Consider the following 24,995-nt stretch of genomic DNA (forward strand, 5'->3'; position numbering starts at 1 on the left):
GGCAAGCATCATTTTCATCATGGCTTTTAGAGAGTGCTTCTCATCTGCATTGTTGTCTCCTGCTACTTTGCACGTTTAGAGACCGGTACGTAACTCTGTTGTCATCGTCGTCGTTGTCTTTAATCACTGCTTGTGTTCACCTCTGCAGAGGGGATTTCGATTCCGCTATGTGTGCGAAGGCCCGTCCCACGGAGGGCTTCCTGGTGCCTCTAGTGAGAAGAACAAGAAATCTTACCCACAGGTCAAAGTAAGTTTGGAGTCCGCTGCTCTCCCCGCCCAGGAGCAAAGCCAAGTGCTTCAAATGAATGTGGATCCGATGTCCCTTTGCCCCTAAGCGGGGGTGTTTACATGATCATTATAAATTTTAAATAGAAACATATCTCGTGGAAATGACAAATTGTCAAACACTATGAACGCCTCCATTTAATTGAAATGGTTCTAACATCAGCTATGAAAAACTTAACTACCTCTCCAGTGATCTTAAACCTGTCTTTTAATCTTCAAGTTTTTAAATATTCTCTGATGTTTTAGTAAAACTTTGAGTATAGTATATACCAGCCGTCCTTGGACTTAAGAGGGTAGGGACTAGAGTGTCAGATATCCCAAGCTAGCCTCAGCTAGATAGCAAGTTTCAGGTCAGCCTGGACTATGTGAGACCCCTGTCTCTTAAGAAAACCAAGAAAATAAAAGATGTCTTTGAGACAGATTCCAAATACTGGGTTTATAGAGATTTCATGACAAGACACTTGACAGAATATGTGGAATGTGTTAATTATTTAAGATCATAAATTCAGACCCAAGGGATGGGCTGAACAGGTTGTGAACAGGCTTATCTAATTGACCCAACGTAAATACACAAATACCACTAGCATGTGCTTCCTAAGGCGTTCTAGAGTTTAAATGAGGAAATACACTTCAGTACTCCGTAGACATCCTGACAGGAACCGCGTGCAGCCACTCAGAGTGAGTTCTGAAACGTGGGGAGCAGAGGGAGGTCGGGGTGTTGGGTGCAGTTTTGCTGTCTTTAGCTTTTTATATTGTTGATTTAACTTAGAATATCTTCCTCTAGTTCAGACTTTTTATTTGCGTAATCCAACGTTGGGTTTCAGAGACTGACAATGATTTTGCAAAGAAACAGTTAAAAGCGTGCAAGCGACTTACGCGTTTTTATTTATTCAGTAATTCAAGCTTAGACTAAATGTTATCAGCAGTAAAAGTTAGGGCCTCTCTTCAGCCTCTCTTTCAGCTGGCTTGTGAACTCAGTAGCTCTCGCCCTCAGCCAAGTTCTGACCTGGGGGATTTGTCTTCAGTGGTTTTGCCTCCTAGGTGGCTGTCCCCCTTTTCACTTTCTTCCAGGATCAGGCCTCCCAGGTCCCTGCCCTCCGCCTAAGACAAAAGAGTCACACCGGGTCTTTATCTTTCCGGTGAAACTCAACTCCTGGCCTGGATTCTATGAGTCACGGTTTCATTTTAAGACTCTTAGCTCCAGTTGTGGAATGAACAGGATTTTTCTTGGTAAAGTTTATTGGACAAAGAAGGGCAGTGGTTTTAGTTCGCAGAAGGCCACCGTTGTAATAGGCTGTTTTTCAGAGAAATCAAACCAGTTCAGTGGAGGTGGGTGGATAGGTGGTTGAAGGAGCCGTAGAGGAATCAGACTCGCTGTCATGATTGTGAAGGACACAAAGTGTCGCTCTGTGGTCTGTAAAATGTCCCCAGGGATACTGGGAATTCCAGCACAGAAGCCTGAGCACCAGGTAACTGATGGGACTCTCAGTCTAAATCTGGGAGTGGCAATGCTAATGCAAGCCCTTTCGTCTGATGCCCTGGAGGGGGCAAGAAATGAGGAGTGCCCTCTCACATTATGGTGGGGCAGTAGAAGGGAGGAGAGGAATGGCTCTTTTGGTTTAGCAGGGCTTCTAGCTGACTGGAGAGGTCTGTCCACACTGAGGGTATGTCTTCCATCAGTCCAACATCCTCTCCAATCTCCTCTGGAAACACACACACACCTAGGAGGAAAGTGTTTTACCGGCTTTCTATGTCTGCCCAATGTAGTTGACTGCACACCTAAAATTTCCCTCAGGACAGTCCATGGCTTCCAGGCCTTCAGAAGCTAGGTGAGGAATGCAGAGCAGAACACCAACAAAGAAAGCATTTATTCCACATCGCTGAGGGGCCACGTGTTTCCCATCTGTTACGTCTTGTTACGTGTATTGACAAGAGGAACTGAGACTTAGGCTAGCTGGCCCTCTCAAGGGGTCAGGGCTTCTTTGTCCTGAAGCTCACTGGCCCTCCCCTGTAGAATGTGTGCAGCTGAGGGGCCAGGATCAGGAGCTTGGGAACAAGTCATGAAGGACCGTGGTAAATCAAGCAAGACAGGGAGGATGAGAATTTTGAACAGCAAAGAAGAAACGGGGACAGAAGTCATCAGGGGGTCAGATCTAGAATTCTCTACCTGTGTGTGTCTTGTACAAATGTTGTGTGCATTCATGGGCTCTTATCTGCAGCAGGGTCCCTGAGCATCCTTGTCAGCACTGATACTGATCTGACCGTAACTACTTAAGAACTGATGCTAGGAGAAGAAGTAGCCTTGGTTTGGTTTTGTTTTGTTCCTGCGTTGGCCCTCTAGCAAAAGAAAAAAAAAAGTGCACTTTGTGTTCTATTCATGAACTCTTTCCTTCTGTGGCACTGGAATTCTGTGGTCTGCCATGCATGAAACACGGGAGTGTCTGTAGAAAGATGCTTCCAGTGGTATCGTGGAGTTACTGCCCGTCCACCCATAATCCGTCCCAGAGGTGGGCGCATGCACTTCCTGAGAGCACACGCAAGGCCGTGACCTGCAGGAAGTATGCTTCAGGCTTATCTTTTCTGCACCCTCCCCGGCAGCCTCTGTCTCTCTGCACTCAGGCCTTTCCCTGCCCTGCCTCTTCAAGCAACCCTCCCGGCTGTCCCTAGGGAGCCACCCTGGAAGGTTAGTGATTGGTGTGGGGTGAAGGTGACAGTGAAGGTCTAGGGGCTCTTGAGAGCTTTGGGACCTGGTTGTGACTTAAGGCTGCAGAAGCCGAGCCATGCTTCATGGGGCCTGTAAACTTCTGTCTTGACTGTTTGAAGCATCAAGTTGACTTTCAAGCTAACTCTGGGAATCTCCCCAAACCCAGCATTTCCTACTAGAAGTTTGTCCGTGCTGTGTACTCTCCATCCTCTATGGTAGACACTGGGATGCTAGGTCTGCTTTGCACACCCACCTCCCCGTGCGGTTCCACCTTCTCTGGAGCTCAGGTGCCTGTACTGTGTGCACGGAGAAGTTGGAACCTCGTTAGCTCTCTACGCTCTTGCTGTACAAGGCTTCACATTCTTTTTATTGCCTCTCCTTATTTCTATTAATCTCTCTGAGGTTACTGATTCCTGTGTCCTCGTGGGTGTCCTTAAGTTCTCTTCAGATTGAAGCATTCCTTCCACTGCCTTCGGTAGCTCCAGGTGGCAAATAGTCTCTTTCGAACCAGTTACTTCATATTTCAAAATATTCTAAGCATACACGTTGCAAAATTCTATATAACTAACACAGTGTACCAAAATGTAAACTTAATAGTGATATTTTTGCCTGTTTGCTGTTTGTCTTTCTGTCTCTGTCTCTCTGTCTTTCCCTCTGTCTCTCTCTGAACTACAACACAGTTACAGTAGAAGCCCCCACTCAGCCACCGCTATGTCCTCGTTCCTTTGCCCATAGGGACAAAACCACCGTTCTGAACATTCTTTATCTGAGGTGCTTTTCTATCTTACCATATAGCTATGCATTCATATCATACATTAAAATCATTTTCAAGAAAGTTACTTCTTACTAACTTTAACAAAGTTTTTATTGTATATGGTGGCTCCTTTTCAAACCACATAAGGGTTAAAACTGGGCCCCCTGAAGATTAAACACCGATTGCTCTAATCCTGTCTGTTCCTCTTTATTGTCTGAATAAAAATGTCTTCAATCACAGTGTGGAATTTATGCTGACCCCTAAAGCCAAAGTTTATACTCAAGGGGAGTCTAGGGAAAATAAATATGCAAAATTTAAGGAAGTTTTCCACTTTTAAAAAAACGTTTGAGTAATCCATTGTCTAGCCTCTACGCTCTCCCTTCAGTGTTTGCTGGGTCCTGATTTCATCTGCGGCTCCTAGGATGACAAGCGAGAGGGCCGACGGCCTCCTCTGGGCCAAGCCTGTCGCTGCCTGTTCTTGACTCAGGAAGGAGTGCCAGGGGAGGCTCACTGCCCTCCTTTTCCCGAAAGTGGTGCAGAAAAATTTTTAAATCAAAGTGTCTTCCTCAAGCAAATGGAACAGGGCCAAGGGGAGAAGCCACACGTGGCTTCAGGAATGAGTCTGCAGCCGTCCTCACTTGCTGTGAATCCTTCTGTGCTGGGCACCGTGTGTACATACATGGCACATCGACATCAGTGACTTTCATTTCTAAAGTAGTTATCTGTAGTGTAGTCCTCAAACATCAGGAGCTTGGAACACAGTAGTGTAGCCATTGCTAGTAGCTGCTTTGCTGCCCTTCTCCTGGGGGTTAATAGTTAAAGAAGGGGTCTACTGGAGTGTTTCTGTGAACAACAGCTTTTGGCCCCTCTCTCTGACCCACTGTAAAGTCAGCACTCTAAGTGCCTCTCACTGAAAATTCCTTAATGTTAAGTTCCTGTCAAGGTTAATAAAGCCCGGCTGATCTGCTGTGGGCTTGAGGATATCACATATCTTTGCAAAAGCTCCCTTTCCTTTGCATGGACTTGTCTGAATCTGGAGGCTTGCCATCCTAAAGATCTAGTTGGAATACTAATTTTGAATAATTTAGCCTGATCCAGTTACCTAACATGCCAGGGGGAAAGATCTCTACAACGGATTGGGCATGCATTCAGAACCTACTTTATAGCTTTTATTAGAATGTCCTTTGACACTCCTAAGTGTTTGCTATGCTCAAGTAAAAGAAAATAGCTACATTCCCTACCGACACTATAGTCTGTGCTTTGTAACATGCAAACACACAGATACACACACACACACACACACACAGATACACACACACAGACACACACACACAGATACACACAGACACACACACAGATACACACAGACACAGAGATACACACATACAGACGCGCACACACACAGAGACACACACAGATACATGCACACACACAGACACACACACTCACAGATACACATGCATATACACGTACACACGCACACGCACACGCACACACGCACACAAACACAGCTTACTAAAACAAGGGCTTTGTAACCATGGATCCTTTTGTGGTTTCAGAAAGGTTTGGGACTTCTGAGTTTACATGTAGAATTTTATGTATGCATATACTTTTTCATATACGTTTAAAAACATATTTTAAAGACTCAAACATGGGTAAGAATAGTGCTGAAGGGTACTGGCTTTTTGACAGCAGCTGATTAAATTGATCTCTACAACTTTGGGGGGCTTGGGGGCGAGAGACTGGATCTTACTGTGTAGTTTAGGCTGGCCTTGAACTCACCATCCTACCTCTGCCTCCGGAGCATTGAGGAATTCCAGGGATGCAATCATCTTGAATGCTTTCTTCTTTTCTTTTTCACTTCGAAACTTTGCATTTACATTTCTTTTTACCCATTTACCAAGCACTTCATGTTTCTCAACATGTAATTCAAGATAGTTGTTCTTTAGTTTTCCATTGACTGGAAAAGATGTGAGATTTAGTGCCAATAGCCAGAAAAGGGGAAACTTCATCAGTCATCTCTCTCTCTCTCTCTCTCCCTCTCCCTCCCTCCCTCCCTCCCTCCCTTTCTCTCTCTCTATCTCCCTGCCTTTCTGCCCTCTCCTCCCTCCTCCCCCCCCATCACTCTCACCTCTCTTTGGAACTGATTAAATATGAAGTCATTCATGGTTAAAAACAAAAAACGAAAAGATAATCATTTTGCTAATATTCACTCAGCACAGTGACAGGTCTGGCCCAACAAGGAGGTAACATCCTCTGTGTGAAGTAGTCTAGACTTTCACTATATTTTCTCCTAAGTATCCCAGAAGTTTTTGCAATTGCCTCCATGAATAAAATACTGACTTTTTAAAATAGCTCTTTAAACTAGTGTTACCATTAGACAGTGAAGAAAGCTACTCCCTGAAGGAAACTTTTGATCAGGGAGAATTGATCCTGGGAATCAGGAGAGCCAGGCGCCTTTGAGTTGCAGGTAGTCTGAGTTTCCAGGCCTGGCCTGGTGGCCTGCCTCTACCGGCTTTCCTCTCCCACACCCCCATGTTTCTCTGCATCACAATTGTTCTTGGGATGCTGATTCCTAGAGCAGTGTTCAGTCTGAAACTACCTCTGACCAAAGTGGTCTCTTGTTGGAGAGGATTAGTGCATCCTCCATTCAGTTCAGGAATCCTGGTTTCATAAAGTCACACGTGGAAATGGGTGTTGATGAGTCAAAGTGAGCAACCAGAGGCCTTACAGGCCTCACATGTCTCCAGCCACCTTCTCCATAGTCAGGGACTTCTCAGTCTTCGGTGGGTCCAGGGGTGCTCTGCTGGCTCTCCTATAGTCCCTATCTTTCCCCTCACCCTCTACGTGGACTCCAGATCAGAGTCTTCCAAACAACGTTTGCTTTCTTGTGGTCTAATGGAGGGGAGCTGGAGGATCCGGGCCCCAGAGCACCCAACAGAGGATATGAGGGGAGCTGGCCTTTCCCAGCCACACTGCTCCTTCAGCTGTCACAGCACTGCACAGGAGCGGGGTCTCCAGCCCCCGTTTCATCCATGAGAAAGTGGAAGGCAGACAAACCTGAGGTGTTGTGTTGGGGTCTCACTGCCATTTGGGGGTGAGGCCCAAGAGTTGAGTGATGTGGGATCCCATGCTTTTTAATTAAGAAGTCCTTTATTAAATATATCACCCAAACCAGGATTTGGCTTAAATCCTCAGGTCTAAATAGTTTTGTTAATATTTATTTCTCAATCTTAACAGTTACTAAAGATAATAATAAGTTATGCAAGTAAATGATTCATTATAAAAACAATGGAAATTTTTAATGATTTTTCTCATTGTTAAGAGCTTAAAGTTGCTCAGATATTGTAATTTACATCTACCACACAGATGGCCAGAACCCACACTCATAAGCACATAGAACATTATAAACTATAATATTATTTGTGTCTAATCCCAGCATCCTTTAGATCTGTAGTTCGTCTAGTGGCCAGGCTTAGGGGTCATTCTTGACCACTAGTATTTGTTATTTTGTAATGATGATATATTCTAGCATGATTGAAGATGAAGTGATCATATCATCAAAGAATATTATATTTCCATATTTTTCATGATCAATGAGAACCTGCATGACCTGAAAATCCACGTAGAATCGAGCATGCAGACACTCCCTGCAGGACCTGAGACAGCTGTGCAGGCAAAGGCATTTGCCACTGACACTAACAACCTCAGTTTTATCCCCAGATCCATGTGGTAAAGGGAAAGAGGGATTCTCAGTTGTTCTCAAATCTCCACATGTGCAGCATGCACTGCCCACCCCAAGCCAACAGTAAATGAACAAATAAATGTAATTTTTAAAAAGACAAATAGGATTCTCAGTTATCCCTTTCTAATAATTCAGGTATTGGCCTCTGTGCAGCCTAGGCTGAAGCAAGTGTGTACACTTTAAACAGAGCAAACCTTTTCTATAATGTTTAATTAAACTTCTAAAAAATATGGAAATGTCAGTTACTTGAGGGAGGTAGAGGCAGAAAGATCAGCAAAACGTATATACGAATATGTCATAATGAAATATATGCCTTTGTATGCTATTTTTAAAGCACACACAAACATATAGAGAATCAGAGAGAGAGAGAGAGAGAGAGCACTCAGACACTCAGATGTCATTAAAACAATGGAGGAATTTAGAAAATACGATAGGATATTCATGGATTCTGGTGTCATTCCTATCCTAGAACTAATTGCAATTCAAAGGCTTGGTTTCTAACTGCCCCCTAGAAATAAGAGTTAAGGACTGGGCCCTTCCTGTCTGGGGTATTGAAAACTGTTAAGGCAGGAGCCTGCCGTCATAGGGCTGCAGTTTCTGTTGTGGGTGACCTGACAGTAACAGTGAAGGGGCAGGTTCCATCCAAGACTCCAAGGAATCAGACAGTGGGATAATCTCTCCAGGGAATCAGGCTTGGCTCTTACAGACAGAGTTCAGGTTTATACATCTTGCATCATCTAGAAAACCCCAAGTCTAGAAGTGAGCCCAGGTCAAGGGATGGGCTCCATTCCGGGCAGAAGGAAGCCAGATACAGTCTGTTCAATGACTACAAGTAAGACACATGTGAATCTAGCCAGTATGACTGTCTACAGACCAGGGCAAAGCAGGATAAGTCCCCAACCTTTCCAGGTAACTGAGTTTTCAGTTGCTTCATGGAGAAGTACAAAATAGGTTTACTTGTCTTATAGAAGACCTGGGAATTGAAAAGAGACTGGAAGAATGTAAGACCAAATACACATTTTTCAGATCATATATCATTGAAATGGTATAGACATCGGAAAAATAATCGTCAGGCGGGAACCTGGATAATGAGGTTTCCGGGGGTGGGGGGAGACAGAGCAAAGAGTTTATCTGGAAAGTGAAGAGCCGACAGTGTCTAGCTGAAGTCCTGGGAGGCGCTAACACAGCTGCCTGTGTGCTTCTCCATGTACAGCTCCCAGGTTGGCACGCAGTACTTGGCCTGTGGACAGCATATTCGTGGTGTTGAGCACCAGCTGTGAAGTCATTGCCAGCCTGGGGTGTGATGTTACTGCCTAGATTTGCATTGACTCACAGTGCTATTCATCTTGGCTGAGCTTCGACTTCTTCATCTGTAAAATGGGCGCAGAGAACCACCCTTAGGGAGCATGTGGGTAAATTCCGTTGTCCAATGCCAGTACACGCTTAGCCTGGAAACACAACTATACCTGTTTCCACATAAAATTTCATGAAATCGGATACCACTCTGAAAGCCTGTGTTTAGAGGTGACACATGACGTCTTAGGAAGCTGGCAGAAAACAAGAGGACAGAAAAGAAGCAGTGTGTAGTTTTGTTAAATCCCTTCACTGTATCCTGGTCTAATTTGCACAGCGCTGTATTCCTTTCCTACGTTGCCATAGCAAATAACTACATTATGGGTCATTTTAAACAACGGGGTTTACTGTCCCAACGTCCTGAGGCCCAGAGTCCACAGCTGAGTTGCCAGTGCTGTCTTGCTTTCCCCAGAGGCTTCAGGGAAAAAAATCAATCCTGCCCCTTCCAGCTTCGGATGGCTGGCTGTTGGCAGTTCTGGACAAGCTCCCGCTTGTAGTGCCTCTCTGATCTCTGCTTCTGTCTTCTCAGGGCTGTTCTTCCTGACTTTGTATCTGAATCTCTCCATCCCTTCCCTTAGAAAGGCACCAGTCAGTGTGGTTAGAGTTTACTCATATCCTGCAAAGCTTTATATTATGTAACATGTGCATAGAAAGTATCTCCTATGGGAAACAATTTATCACCTTCTCTTGATCTAACTTTGCTCACTGGGTTAGCACCTACGATGTGATTTTGGATTATTGATATTTTAATGAAATCTTGAAGTAGTATGTCCGCTGTGTAGCAGGACCTCTTCTTGACCAATCGCATGTGTAGAAAGTCTGTATGTAGATGAAATCATGTTCTGAGCTGCTCCATGGGCCTGAATCCTGGGAGATACTCTTCTCCTCACTCACTGCAAGCGCGATGGGCAATGGTTACGGAGTGTTCCCATGTGTGTGCACTTAAGGGACATGTTCTGTGCAGCACTCAGAAAGAAACCTGTGTGTAGGACATGCTCCCTTGTGCACCTTTCTTATAGATTCAGGTACTGAAAGAAAATCTTTCAGTTCTGAGGGAATTGCGTGCTGGGTTTTTGAATATTGTATTCTAGTGGATGGAGGGTGTGATAGTATTAAATGTCTGACATCGGGCTCTTGGATGACACTATGAATTGTAGCATCTGCCAGTTTCCTTCCCACAGTAAATTTCAAGCTGCTAACGTGAAGTCAACTGGCTTGCAAAAAAAAGTGAGAATTTAACATTACTAAATTAAATTAACTCTGTGAACAGGTCAACCTGTTTCTAACATACTACTTCAAGATTTCATTAAAATGTTAATAATACAAAATCACATCGTAGGTGCTAACCCAGTGAGCAAAGTTAGATCAAGAGAAGGTGATAAATTGTTTCCCATAGGAGATACTTTCTATGCACATGTTACATAATATAAAGCTTTGCAGGATTTGAGTAACCCATTAGCTGTCGGTGGAGACTTCATTGTGCGATGGTTAAAGAGAGCTGTGGTTTGGTGGGATTAAGGTTGTTAAGAAGCAAAGCCAGATCTCATTCCCGATTCTGCCACCCGTAGGTGGTGCGATCTTCAGAAAGTTGCTAAAGATCTTCAAACTTGGTTTTGTTTATGAGATGAAAATAGAAACAGCTACTTTGCAGGAATATTGTGTACTTACGTGAAAAATTGACCTCTTAAAAAGGCAGCTGCCATAGTTCATGGCACATCTGTAGCATTAGATGCTCAAAGCCAGGAAGATGCCTGTTATTTTCACGAGAACAGAAGTTTGCAGGCACTTCGTTAACAGTACCTAGAATGATACCCGGGTATAGCAGACAGCCGGTGGTTACTTGTACAGTGAACAAGGGTCAGTGTGCAGAAGCTAGAAGAATCATCTAAGGGAGCTCTGGTGTGCCCACAGTGGACCTAAGCAAGACACTGGAGTGGTCACCAGGGCTCTACCTGTCACTTCCGCTCACGCATCACCAACCTGCTCCTCCTTTGCTTCTCCAACCTAGCACGACTATCAACCAGGACAGCCACCCCAGCCCTGGCTGTACATACGCTGTAATGTAGATCTTAGGCATAGCACCAACCTTTTCCAGGTTGAAACTGGCTTCTCTGCCTTAGTACCTAAACCTACTCTAATTGTCCAGTTGCAAAATAAGACAAAGAAACTAAAAGGGCTTAAGCAAAATAGACATTTGTTTACTTTAAAAACTGAAAATTCCAAGGGAGAAGTAGTAAAAACCAAATTCTAAGAAATTCATAGAAAAGCATTCGTTGGGCTTTTTAGCATCCCGACTTCTACCTTAAAGGCCACTCAGCAGCAGCAGCAGCAGCAGCAGCAGCCTCACTGGGAGGACACCTGAGTCCCCAAAGCTGACATCAAAACTACAAGATCCCCAGCTGGCAGCTCCTAGGCCTCTGTTGCTCTGAGCTGTCCCACCGCCTGCCCCTATAGCAGTGGAACAAGGGATGGGGTAGAGCCCTGGGTTAGTCAGTCCTGTACCCCGCCTCCAGTTCTGAAAGTGGGGTTGGTCACTGACTGTGACCATGTGGAATGAACCGAGGTTACGAATCACTGAGCAAATCTATCCCCTAGTGAAATGCAGGCGATCCAAGATCACAAGGACCAATTCATTCTTCCACCCCGTGGTCAGCCGGCAGTTTCTGAGATCTTCCTTCCTAAAGTTCTGTAAGCCTGGGTTCTTCCCTTGAGAATGACTGCTGCATGCCACTCCCAATATGAAACTTTTGTTTTAAAAACAAACCAAAAGATTTTTATTTATCTACAGATGTCACTTATGTTTAATAAAATGTCAAGACACAAAGACATAGATCGTGAGTGCCCTTCTGTCCGAGATTCCTTTCTTCCCGGGAAAGGAGCACTGTTAGGAACTTCTCAAGTACACTCCCAACCGTGCCACGCGTTTACCATGCATGCGTGCTTAAACCCACCAGCACATTTCTACTCACGCTTCCACATGCGTGTAAGCATCAGTCAGAGCTTACACCTGCACGTGTATTGTATTCTACTGATCTGTGAATGATCCATCGCTCACTCTATTCACTTTCTGAGTCTGAAATTTGCACGGATTAACAGCAAAGTCCAGAGCTGGCAAAGCCAGATTCGAATCCAGCTCTGTCCCCTTAGTAACTGTGTGACCTTGAGCTAAATGACCACCTTCTCTGTGCCCCTATAGAACTACCAAAAGAACAACTCGGTGCCTCGCAGTGTTAGTGTTGTCGGGAATGTTAAGTGAGTTGGTGTTGTAAAGTCAGTGTCTGGCTCAGGGAAGTGTTCTGATGTTGAACTTCCTGTCTGTCTACCCAGGCTGCTCGACTTTCTGTGGCTGTTGGGGCTGTGCTGTCTTCTCTAAGCTCCAGGCTGGCTTCTGTCGCAAGCCAACCTTAGTAATACTGCATGATCGTCATTTCTCCCTTATCCTGAGGTCTTTGTCACTTTGGAATGTTTTGTTATTGAGATAACCTTTAAAAAATCCATATTCATTTTTATTTTATGTGTATGAGTGGTTTTGCCTCTGTGTGTGTGTGTGTGTGTGTGTGCACCATATGCATGCAGTGCCCATGGAGGCCAGAAGAGGGCGTTGGAATCTCTAGAACTGGAGTTGCAGTTGGTTATGAGCGGCCCACGTGGGTTTGCTATAAGAGCAGCAAGTGTTTTTAACCACTGAGCCATTTCTCCAGCCCAGAGATAGCATTTTAAAATACAATGTGTGGGTTTGTTTTGTTTTGTCTTGTTGAGACTGGGCTTTACCGTGCTTCCCTAGCTGGCCAGGAACCCACTATATAGACAAGGCTGGAATGGGACTCACATGCCTGCCTCTGCTTCCCACGTGCTGAGATTAAATGCATGTGACGCTGTGTCAACCTTTCTTAATACAGTGTTTTTGTTCTTTGAGAAGTCATAAACGAGATTTTCATCATATTCACTGCTCTCTATTCCTCCTAACTCTTCCCACCTCCTCCATCTTTCTTTCTTCTTCTTTCTTTCTTTCTTTCTTTCTTTCTTTCTTTCTTTCTTTCTTTCTTTCTTTCTTTCTTTCTATTTCTTTTTTTCCTTCTTTTCCCACCAAGTCCAATTTGGGTTGCCTGTGTACTCGTGGATGTGCGACCATCCACTGACCTACACATGTGGGGGTCGGAGGACAGCTTGCTGGGGTCTGCCTCGTCTTTCTTGTTTACCTCTGTGATGCATGCTCCAGACCTGCTGGCCCTGGAGCTTCCAGCTGGCTCTCCTGTCTCTGCCTTCCATCTCTCTGTAGGCGCATTGGGATTATAGATGTGCATCCTCTAATAGGGTGTTTTTTTTTTTTTTTTAACCAGGGTTCCAGGGATCAGACTCAAGTTGTCAGGTGTACATGGCAATGCTTTTACCCATGAGCCTCTGCGTGGCCCTGGATGTTGAATTTTTTTATCACAGCTTTATCGTGACTCTTTGTTGTATCATTTGCTTCTTATATGTTTAATGACGCGTCTTTCAACGTGATGACCCTTCCCGAGCGTCTGCCCTGATTTGTTCCCAGTCACTAGCTCACTTGAGTGTGTTCTTGGGAATCCCTTCCTAATGGGCCCCTGTGGACTCTGATGTCTGCCTTACTGTGTCTTGTGCTTACCCAGATGCACCCCTCCTCCTCTCTAGACCTTACTTCATGAGCGCAAGAACTGTGTCTTATTAGATTCCTTAAAACTGTGCCCAACTAAATTCCTTTTCATTCTTTGGGTACTCAGTTATTACCCCTGTTGGCAATAAAAATAGACCATTAGGAATAGACATCAAAGGAAACACACCATCCCTGCTCATCTCATACTGAGCTCTTGCTGTGTCTCATGGCAAAGCTTACACAGCTCCACCAGGAAGGTGATATTATCCTAGTTTTCAGAACGCTTGACTAGAACCAGCTTGTCTTTCTACCTCGCCCCTCCTGGCTTTATGTACGTGTGTGTGTGTGTGTGTGTGTGTGTGTGTGTGTGTGTGTGTGTGTGCACGCGCACACACATCTCCTAATTACTTTCTCCAGCCTAGACTTCTCTGAAATCCAGGCTTCAGGTCCAGCTAGCTACTTGGTTGACTTTATCATTTGGGTACCTAGTAGGCTTACCAAGCCCAAAGCTGAATTCTTAATTCCCTACTTGAAGCTGTCATTCTTAGAAAATAGCAACACATCCTCCAGTTTCTCAGACCAAAAGGTCCTGGAGTTATTCTTGGCTCTTCTCTCCTTGAGCTCCATTTACAATCTGCCCTACTGGCTATATCATCAAACTACTTAGAATCTAATTGCTTGTTTCCCCCTACACCCCTTGAGCCCTGGTATAAAAACATCCGCCTCCTGATGCTTGCCATCTGCATGGGTGATTCTTGTCTCAGTCAGATATTATTGATAGACTACAAGTTTATGGTTTTCTGTTTCTATCAATTTTTTGTTAGTTGGCATTTATAGTTTTGAACTTTTCAAAGTAGCTTTCTCTTCTTCACACTCGTTAAAAAATATTTTAGAATAGTTTAAATACTTCTAATCTAAAAACCGGAACTCAAAAATGCTCTGAAAGAGCCAGGTGGAAATTAATGACTCAGTGGGTAGAGTACGTGTCATATAAGCATGAAGAGCAGAGTTCGAATCCCCGGAACCCACATGACAGTTCGATGCAGTACAGTAGTGCAAGGCTCTGTCATCCCAACGCTCCAACTCAGAAATGGGAGGTGGGCACAGGAAATTCATGGGGCAGTTAGTCTTATATGCAGTAGGGGTTGAGGAGGGAGGGCAGGAGGAGGGAGGGAGGGAGGGAGGGAGGGAGAGAGAAAGAGAGAAAGAGAGAAAGACCCCTCCCAATCTCAAATAAGGTGGGAGTTCACAATTTTAGAAATGGCCAAACTGTAAAGTTTATACAAGCTGAATTGAAAGTCTCTGAAATCTGAAGCATGCTTGGTCCTAAGCGAGTCCGCTGAGCACAGTCCTGGATCCTCGTCTCATCTCGTTCTGCGAGCCATGCACCATTCTTGCCGTTATTCACTGTGATGTTCGAATTGTGCTAGTCACCAAGCAGTGGAAGTGTTGCATGCCAGCTCTCATGCTCGTTAGACATGGCTCCCGATTGTTAACACTCCTGACATGTTCTGGCTTCATCCCTGTCTTCCTGCTCAGTCTTGAAATGGCTCATGTGTCCGAGAAGCCTGATTCCTCCTAGCAGAGCTGCCGTCTCTGGATTTTCCTTAGCTTCTCTCATGGACGTTTTGTTCAAGTCTTGAGTTCACAGCCTTTTTCACACATCTAATCTGGCTCCTGTCCCTCCCCTAGCTGTGTAGGACCTACTCAGCTGACTGGTCCTACAGTGCTTCTAAACACACAAGGATAGTATGGCTTCAGAGTGACTATGCCAGTATCAGCCCTAGCAACTTAACAAAGAGTTAAGTTTATTATTGTTGTTGTTGTTGTTGTTGTTGTTGTTGTTGTTGTTTTCTTTAAAATTCAGCAAGGAATAATCAACCAGAATGGTATTTTCTTGGGCTATATTCTTCCTTCTAGGAAACTGCATTACCATTAAACTATGGGGTTAGAATATTTTGTTTATATTGAACCTTAAGTGCTTTCCTATTCATGCTGATTTTGTTTTTTTATTTTTGAATGGTGGCATGTATCAGCCTCAGTTACCTTCCATCTGTGTGAGATAAACTGGACCCTTTGGGAATTACTGTAAAGTCAGTTTGTTTCCTTGTCTTTTAATCAGAGTCATGACAGAGAGAGAGAGAGAGAGAGAGAGAGAGAGAGAGAGAGAGAGAGAGAGAGAGAGAGAGAATCTAGAATGGTTATTCGAGAATCTGAACCCAGTAAGCGCAGATCGTCTCACAGGCTGCCCCGTTTTCTCTTTTGGCGCCTGCTTCTCCTTCCTCACGTTCACAGAGTGCATTCCTCTATAGTTCTCTTGGTAGGCTTGGTGCTGGCTCTCTGGACACACACACAAATGAGATTATTCCTCCGTCCCAAAGTCAGAGAGTAGCAAGCAGCGGACATGTACGAGATGATGTTGGGGTGTTTCCTGGGAATTATGGGAGGGTGCTCTGCAGGGGGATGCATATGTACATTTGTGTGTGCCTGAAGTGAGCTGAGTCCTCCTTCCTGAAAGCACTCCTCCTGTGTAGTCATTCCCCACTTCCAATGGTGGAATGCCAAGGTCAGGCAACTGGTGCGCTTCTCACACTGGATGTCAGAGAGGTGGCCCCTTCCCAATGCTCGTGCCTCACTGTTAGAGAGTGGGCCCATCACACTGCGTGGATAAGGCTTCTGGGTTAGTGACAAGGGGGAGAGAGACTGGAGGTCCCTGCTCGGGTCCTTCAGAGAGAACAGACTCCTCCAAGCCGCTGATGTCATCCTGGAGAGACAGAGCCAGCCATCAGCCCCAGGGATTGTTCCTAACCATTTAACAAGTCTCAGCCTTAACATCTTTACGGTTCTTATCGGGTTTTTTTTTTGACAAGAAGTGATAGATAACAAATACTTTAAACTCAAATTAATCTTGAAAACTGGAGCAAAGTGCCAACGTCTTAAGCCTTGATGTTGAACAGAGGCGCACACATCCAGAAAACTAATGGATCCACACAAGCGCAGGGCAGAGGGGTGACTCAGGAGCAGTGCCAGCAGAGAGTGGAGTTGATGTTCTCAGTAAGAGCCAGCAGAGGCCCACAGCTGCCAGAGACGTCACCCCTCCCCAGTCACAGTAGTGGGAATACGGTACGATGGCCTCATGGCCACCCTGTAGAAGGATCACACCAGGTGTATGCAACCAGATGTGGGCAGAGCATAGGCATCGGCTGTGAGTGGGTGCAGATCAGGATGGCGGTGTGACCACCCTCAAGTCTTTCTCACACGGGAGTAGCTGACAGGATGGTCTTGGTCGTCCTCAGTATTTGAATAGCTATTATTAGAAAAGGTGAAATGTGTCATCACAAGACGGGTCAGGGGAAAGAAGGGGCAGTGAACTGAAGTCCCAGGAGACACCAGCTTCCTGGGAATCACAGCTGCCACAGGACAGAGTGAATGTGTTGTCACTGCAGTCGGTGGCTCTGTCCTCACCTGAAAGACGATAGAGAAAGAGAGGGAAGCTGACCGGGCTTCTGCTTCACGGTGGGGAGTCTCTAGCTCTCGCGCCCCGTTTTATGTGGCTTTAGACGGAGTTTTGCTTAATAAATCATAACTTGGTAACAAGGGCTGATCAAGATTCGGGTACAAGGAAGTTATAATTTCATGATCGATAAGAAAAACAATAGATGCTAGTGACTTGCTGGCCATTCCCTCCCGGGATCAAAGTGCATGAGTTACTCTGTACACTAGCGTCTCAGTTTATTGACCCAGGCCAAACAATTTAGTCACAACCAGAAAGGGTTTGGTTTGGTCCCGAAAGGCCAGGCATATAACCATACCAGATTGTCAAACAGCTTGCTGACGTTATCCTAGAAATCAACAGAAGTTTTGGTGTTTCCCCCTTCCTACCTGGTTGACATCATGCTATGTAGACAGCATGCTGTCTTGGTTAACCTCAGTCTGACACACAGATTGTGATTTCTCTTCTGCCATGCTCCTGTCTGGGGACGTAATGTGACCGATGAGGTGTCACCAAGAAGTAAGACAAAATTTCCCAGGCCTACTCACGGGTAATTCTCTTTATTTAGTAGGGGTTTTCCACAGGAAATTGCAGGAGCAGAGTTGAAGTGCTCTTTGTCTTGTGTACTTTCCTCCGACTTTTCTCCTTCCCAGAGTGGCCCACTGTCCCTCGTAGAGCAACTGTATTTACCATGCCACTGATCAAGGTCAGAATGAGTTCTGTCAGTCAGTCAAAGCCTGACTGCTTCTCTGCCGTGGACTTCTGTAGGTAGAATCTGTTTTCCAAACACGAAAGCACATAAACAAGGGCTGAAGATACGGCTTAGCTGTTAAGAGCACGTCCTACTTCTGCAGAAAACCCAGGTTCAGTTCCCAGCACCCACATCAGGCAACTCACAACTGCCTGTAATTCCAGCTCCAGGGGATCCAACACACTCTTCTGGCCTCTCATGTGTACGTGTTCATACATAGTCACACATACATTCATAATTAAAATAAAAAATCTCTTAAAAATTAAGAAATAATATACCCAGAGGAGTAATTATGTGCCTCTCAGAAGAAATAAATCGGTGATATTAATCCCAGATAAATTTGGACATCACAGAATCAAAAATGTTTCTGATTATCCTAAATTAAGATCAAAATCATTTTTATGGAATTCTGGAGAGATGGCTCATTGGCTAAGCTCTTCTCTGTTCTTGTAAAAGACCCAGGTTTAGTTCCCAGCACCCTCAGGGCAAGTCACAGACACCTGTTGTTTCCGTTCCAGGAGACCTGACGCCCTCTTCCGGCCTCTGCAAGCGCCTGCACACACATGGTGCGCACACAGTGTTTTCTGGGAAAACAATTATATACAAAAATTAAAATTAATTTAAATTATCATTTTAAGATTAGGATACAAATTTTATATTAATCACATCTGTTTCCAGACAGGGATTCTGGACTGGTTTAACCTAACATGTGTTTTAGACAACTTGGTTTTGAAGTTTACACAGACTTCTAAAACTTTGCTTGAAATAGTTAATTATCTCTTCATTTGCCTGCTTTGTCCCCTACTGCCCGTGACCAAGGCCTTGCTGACATCCCCAGAACAAATAGTCCCTTTGTTATCAGCACCGAGCTCCCCATGGTGGAGCCTTCATTGGAGTCCCTGAAAAGAACGATGTTGAGTACCAGGTCTCAGCCTTGATGGGAAAAGTTGGTATCGTTGCCTAACATAAAGGTTTTCTTTGTCTCTAAATTTTGATTTTCCATGCTATCAGAGGCCCCCTTGCAACAGGTAATTTGATTGTTGATTGTATGTTTTCTCAGTTTGTAGTCGTGGTTAAATGTACTTTAAATGCTCACAACTTTAAAGCTAAATTTACTTAATAAGGTTCTTTCCAACTCAAATTCTGTGATGTCCGGCTCCTTTTTTTTTTTTTTCTTTCATTTTGGATTTGTGATTGTTGACCATTGTCCTATATGTCTTACATATATATTTTAGGGGACCATAGCATTTTAGAGCTGGAAGCTATGTTAGCTGCGAGCTAGGACTAGACCTTTTGCAAAGGAAGCATTAGGAGACCAAAGTAGTTAGCGACTCAAACAAAATTATAGCAATAGTTCAAGACTAAAACTCTATTTACAGAGAACGAAAGATAATCAAAATGTTATCTGAAAATTTGTAACACCAAGCCAGACCTTTAAATAGTGTGTGTGTGTGTGTGTGTGTGTGTGTGTGAAGTTTTTTACCCCAAACAAATTAAAGTGTCCTATAATTTTGTACTCATGTATGTGGTGTGTGTGTGTCTGTGTGTGTGTAGAATGAGAATGAGAGAGAGAGAGAGAGAGAGAGAGAGAGAGAGAGAGAGAGAGGAGTTAAATTTTTTGGTAAAAATAAGCTCTGATAAGATCTACATGACACAGAATACAAAATGCCTTTGGTATAGATGGGATCATTCTCCCGTTACAGCAGAATGGAAATTTCTAGACATTCTGTAAGTTTGAGAATGACAGTTCAGACTTGTTATGAACATCTGTGTTATTTTCCTCAAACCTGAAATCACAGCTGGAATCATAGACATTTTTCCTTGACCTAGAAACATAAAGGAATGCTGCATAGCTGGGGTGTCTCTTGTGTGAGGCTGGGGGCAGTTCCTAGTGTGAAGCTGGGGCAGTTCCTAGTGTGAAGCTGGGGCAGTTCCTAGTGTGAAGTTGAGGCAGTTCCTAGTATGAAGCTGGGGCGGTTCCTAGTGTGAAGTCAGAGGCAGTTCCTAGTGTGAAGCTGGGGGCAGTTCCTAGTGTGAAGTCAGAGGCAGTTCCTAGTGTGAAGCTGGGGCAGTTCCTAGTGTGAAGCTGGGGGCAGTTCCTAGTGTGAAGCTGGGGCAGTTCCTAGTGTGAAGCTGGGGGCAGTTCCTAGTGTGAGACTGAGGGCAGTTCCTAGTGTGAAGCTGGGGCAGTTCCTAGTGTGAAGCTGGGGCAGTTCCTAGTGTGAAGCTGGGGCAGTTCCTAGTGTGAAGTCAGAGGCAGTTCCTAGTGTGAAGTCAGAGGCAGTTCCAGTTCCTAGTGTGAAGCTGGGGGCAGTTCCTAGTGTGAAGCTGGGGGCAGTTCCTAGTGTGAGACTGAGGGCAGTTCCTAGTGTGAGACTGAGGGCAGTTCCTAGTGTGAAGCTGGGGCAGTTCCTAGTGTGAAGCTGGGGCAGTTCCTAGTGTGAAGCTGGGGGCAGTTCCTAGTGTGAAGCTGGGGTGGTTCCTAGTGTGAAGTCAGAGGTAGTTCCTAGTGTGAAGTCAGAGGTAGTTCCTAGTGTGAAGTCAGAGGTAGTTCCTAGTGTGAAGTCAGAGGTAGTTCCTAGTGTGAAGTCAGAGGCAGTTCCTAGTATAAAGCTGGGGCGGTTCCTATTGTGAAGCTGGGGGCAGTTCCTGGGGGCAGTTCCTAGTGTGAAGTCAGAAGCAGTTCCTACTGTGAAGCTGGGGGCAGTTCCTAGTGAAGTGAAGTCAGAGCTGGGGGCAGTTCTAGTGTGAAGCTGGGGCAGTTCCTAGCTGGGGAAGTTCCAGTGTGAGAAGCAGTTCCTAGTGTGAAGCTGGGGGCAGTTCCTAGTGTGAGACTGGGGCAGTTCCTGGTGTGAAGCTGGGGCAGTTCCTAGTGTGTGAAGTTCTAGTGTGAAGAGGCAGTTCCTAGTGTGAAGGCAGGTCCTGGGGTAGTTCTGGGGTAGTTCTGTGAAGCTGGGGCAGTTCCTAGTGTGAAGCTGGGGGTAGTTCCTAGTGTGAAGCTGGGGGCAGGTCCTAGTGTGAAGTAAGGGGCAGTCCTAGTGTGAAGCTGAGGTGTTCCCAGTGGGAGAATGGTGCCTTGTCTCTGGACCGTGGGAAACCTGCCTCCTGCGCTGCCCTGGTGGGGTTTGCTGATGTGACTTGTGAGGAGCTCGTCCTCCACTCAGTCTCACTTCTGTTTTATCTAGAACCAGCCGGGACTATGTCCCACCCAGCCTGCCACCTTAGCCAGGCCCCAGCCCAGTCCGAGTGTCGTTTCCCAGGGTTTAATTATGGGAGTTGAGTCTGTGAGACTTGAGGACTCTTGAGCATGTCTCTCCATAAAGGACGACTCATTGTGTTTATAAGTGGAGCAGCCTCAGGGAATACAAGGGTTTCCAAAGAATTCTCTCAGAAATTCCAGTGTCCAGTTAGTGTTTCTAATTTCAGTTCCCAGCCAAGGAGATGATGGTACAGTTTCACAAGCTGATTGGCCGCATGTGCTCACCTTTGCTGGGTCCCAGAGACAGACTAATAAGGCAAGCCTGCCTCGCAGAGACCCTCGCAGCAGCTCTTAGTGAGAGGTCCCAGGGACCCCTTGTCCCTCAGGCATCCTTCTCTCAGGAGCTGGTTATTGCCCACTCCATCCTGCTTTACTCATCCCTCGGATCTCTGAACAGCACAGATCAGAAGGTACTGGGCCTGCGTCTCTAGAATGTAGTAAGGTTCTCTTGAGCCCCTGCTTGCAGCTCTACACCGGCTACAGCGTGTGTAAGAATTGCCCCCAATACAACTGTTTTTTAATAAAAGCATATGTGATATTATACCTCTAAAGTAAGATTAGTTTATGAAGTGCCGTTGAGGGTGGTTATGGGAGGATTCCTGTTCAGCATTGGGGTTGTATCTTAAACCATCAGTCTAGCTAGAGAAAATAGCACCTGAAAAAAAAAAAAATCAACAGGCTCAAAATGGGAATCTCACAGGTTTGATGGGAATCGTGAGCAATTCTGCTGCAGCAAAGTATCCTTAAAAGGGAGCAGGTGCACAAAAGCTTTTTGTTTATTTGTTTTTAAGAAAATGGGTCAGCCATAGAAGTTTTAATATGGTGGTAATGCACACCATTAAGCCTTGTGCCTCAGAGCATAAACCTAGTAGCTGTCTACAAAGGGGCCTGGGGATGGAAAGGCCTAGGGGCAGCAGTTGGAGGAATTTTGGGATTGCTTTTGAGTTAGAGTTCATGCTAAGATGGGTAAGCTAAGGCAGTGAGACCAGAGGAAAGGGCTGGGCAAAGGGAGAGAGAGGGGCATGGGAGGGGGAAGTGGAGAGTTTGACGGTTGTGGAGAGAAGCAGCAGTGCACTCCCACGTGATAGGAAGGGCTTGGCACAGTTGCTCTGTTTAACAGGAGGCTACGTTTGGTTTAGGAAGGAAGGTAATTAGTTAAGCTTTGGGCACATCGAGTGATAAACTGCTGTGAACAGAAGGGTTTCCTGCTCAGGGCTAGAAATATCATGCGTGCTCCTCAGGGAGGTGAGAGCATTGGGTTATTTGGGGGTTGTTTGTTTGCTTGCTTGCTTGCTTTTTTAAGAGAGAGGGAGTGCACTAGTACAAGTACCCAGGGAGACCTCGTGGTATCCGGTCACAGTGGTGTTGGAATTACAGGTGGCTGTGTGAGCCTCTCGGAGCAACGTGGACAGGAAGAACCAATCCTCTTGCTCTGCAAGAGCACTGCGAGCTCCTAACCAATAAGCCAGCCTGTAGGCTTCAATTTAGTATCCTATGGAGTAGAGGATTCAACGTCATATCGTGAGTGAATATCAGAGTGATGTGATGACTTCCAGAAGGAGATGAGAGACTAAGAATCGTGGACCAGTGCTTGTGAGGCTGCTCCCTGAGAAGGGGGACATATCCAGGCAGCTAGTGATGCGGGAGAAGGGAGGTCAGAGGGACCATGTTTCGGGACTGTCGATAGGGCAAACAAGTGACTACTGGGTTTGGAAACCTGAAGTCAGTCACAACCTTTAAGCAGTTTTTATTTGAAGAACTAGTAGAATACTTAATTTTCAGAAGACTTCGACTTGAGAAGATGGTTCTCCTTGGTAACTCAAGTTGTTCCTGAACAGTTGTCGTAGATACAGAGGGTGGAATTCAAGCAAGAGTGAGAAGAATCTTTTGAGAACCTTTCTCACAGGCTTAGAGAAAACATCAAATCAAACAAACACACAGTCCCCCCCTCCCCAGCCAAAAATAAAAGTTCTGTTTTCTTGGAGTAGCACCTGATGCTATGTGTTTGAATAAATGATAGCCTTTACTTACCATTATCCGAAAGGGGCTGATATTTTTAGAATAAGGAAGCAAAGGAACTATGTGGATGACTAAGGGAAAGGGTCATTTAGATGCTTCGGGTGGAGAGTAATTCAGGGGATCTAGAATAAATACTGTGGGTAAAGCAAGATCGGTTCTCCTGGGGAAAGGAACAGGCACAGTCCTCTGGATTAGTGACAAGAATGAGCCTTGAGCTTCAGTAACAGAAGGGAGAGACATCTGTGGAGGACCATTGGAGGCTTCTCATGAAATCACAGGAGATCGCAGCAGCAGGTATCTGTGAGGGCAAGAAGAGATAAGGGAGAATTATTTCCCATCAAGAACTGTTCTAAGCAATTTAAATTATCTCTTCTTAACCCTTGTGAAAACTCAGAGTATGTTCTCGTGTCCTGGTTTTCATATGAAGTCAAAAGTTAAGTAACTTTCCCAGAGCCTGGTATCAGCTGGTAATGGAAGGTCTAGGATTCAGAGCTAGTCTGTCTGCCCCCAATGCCTGTATTCCTACTGTGAGAGGACCCACTAGTTTCAGGTCCAGCCCTGTATCACATCAGGATGAGATCTTTGAGGGAGGTACATCTGCCCATCAGAGAAGGATCCTTTAATACACCGGTTCTCAACCTTCCTAAGGCTGCCACCCTTTTATACAGTTCCTCGAGTTATGATGACCCCAACCATAAACTTATCTTCGTTCCTACTTCATTGCTGTAATGTCGCTGCTGTTATGAATCCCAATGTAAATATCTGATAGCGGGATGGGCTTAGATGACCCCTGTAAAAGGCTGGTTCAACCCCCAAAGAGTCTCGACCACGGGTTGAAAGCTGGTGCTCTAGGTGAGGAATTGTGAGGCTGAGAAATTGGGGTGTAGCAAAACTGTGGACCCTGCAAGTCTGACGGAAGTAAGAAGATAAATGGGCAGAAAACATTACAGGGAGAAAAGGTGCAGGAGACAAGAGGCCTCTGGCCAACAGCTGACTGGAGACAGGAGGGAGGCAGAGGAGGGTTCTGACTTCACCAGGAGAGCTGTTGGCTTGGCTCGACTTGGTAGTGGTGATGGCTAAAGGGTCAGTGTCCACAGCTGCTGTGATGCCTATGGTGCCACTCTGGCCTAGTGACAAGGTCCTAGGTAGCCACACACGTAAGCTCACGTCGTGCTCTGGTATTTAAGTCCCATTCTAACTCAAATGGCTTGTTGAGAGGCAGTCTTAGGATCCAGGCATCTTTAAAGGCAAAGGGAAAAGCATATATCACATTCATTTCTTCCCACCTAATACGGCTGTTTACATTTTAGTAATTTGCCTCCATTAAATAGCATTTAGCCCTGTCTTGTTACCTGCGCACACGGGAACAAGATAAAGTTAAAAGGACTATTCCGAGCATAGGGAACAGAAAGGACGGATGGAAGAAATGCCTCCTCTTACAGTTCTTCTGTCCTCATGTAGAAGAGAGGACATTACCGACATAGGGGACGTGTTGCATATTTAATGGTTATTAACACAGAGAGAAAAGGTGAAGCAGGGCGAAGCGCAGCAGGTGCCATGGTAAGAGCTTAGGTGGAGGAAGATTCTAAGAGCGCTTGCCTGAGAAGGGGGTTGTGCACAGCCTGGAGGTGGGCAGAAGGCAGCGGGCCTCCTGGAACAATGTCCCAGCAGAGCACACAATGTCCCACAAGAGCAACAAGCTCTCTGGTGGGAGCTTACCTGGCAAGTTCTAGAACAGCAGAGTCTGCTATCAATGCACTGGAAATGCAGGAGTCAAGGTTGAGTCAGATCCTCCGCCAACCCCAGAAGCTCCCTCAGCTGCTGTCAAGACATTTACAAATGAGAGACATCCGAATGCTTTGTTTGCTTCTGTCCTTTAACATGGGAAGGTGTGAGCATGTATTCACACAACCGTGTGGTGAGCCCTTGTGCTAATCACCCGGTTCTAACCATTTTTCACTTTGGGAATTTTGAGCTGAGGAACGATAACTTAGCATGTCCTGACTCGAACAAA

At 45.4% G+C, this 24,995-nt stretch overlaps 1 protein-coding gene across 1 annotated transcript in view; it reads left to right on the forward strand.

Moving 5' to 3' along the window:
* The window catches only part of Nfkb1 (nuclear factor kappa B subunit 1), a 113,624-nt gene that overhangs the window by 35,244 nt on the left and 53,385 nt on the right, over nucleotides 1-24,995 (forward strand). The window contains exon 6 of the mRNA XM_032897276.1: nucleotides 149-247. Within this exon, the coding sequence (XP_032753167.1) occupies nucleotides 149-247 (99 nt within the window). The remainder of the gene's footprint in view (nucleotides 1-148; nucleotides 248-24,995) is intronic.

This window comes from Rattus rattus, chromosome 3 (genome assembly GCF_011064425.1).
Source record: "Rattus rattus isolate New Zealand chromosome 3, Rrattus_CSIRO_v1, whole genome shotgun sequence".
NCBI lineage: Eukaryota > Metazoa > Chordata > Mammalia > Rodentia > Muridae > Rattus > Rattus rattus.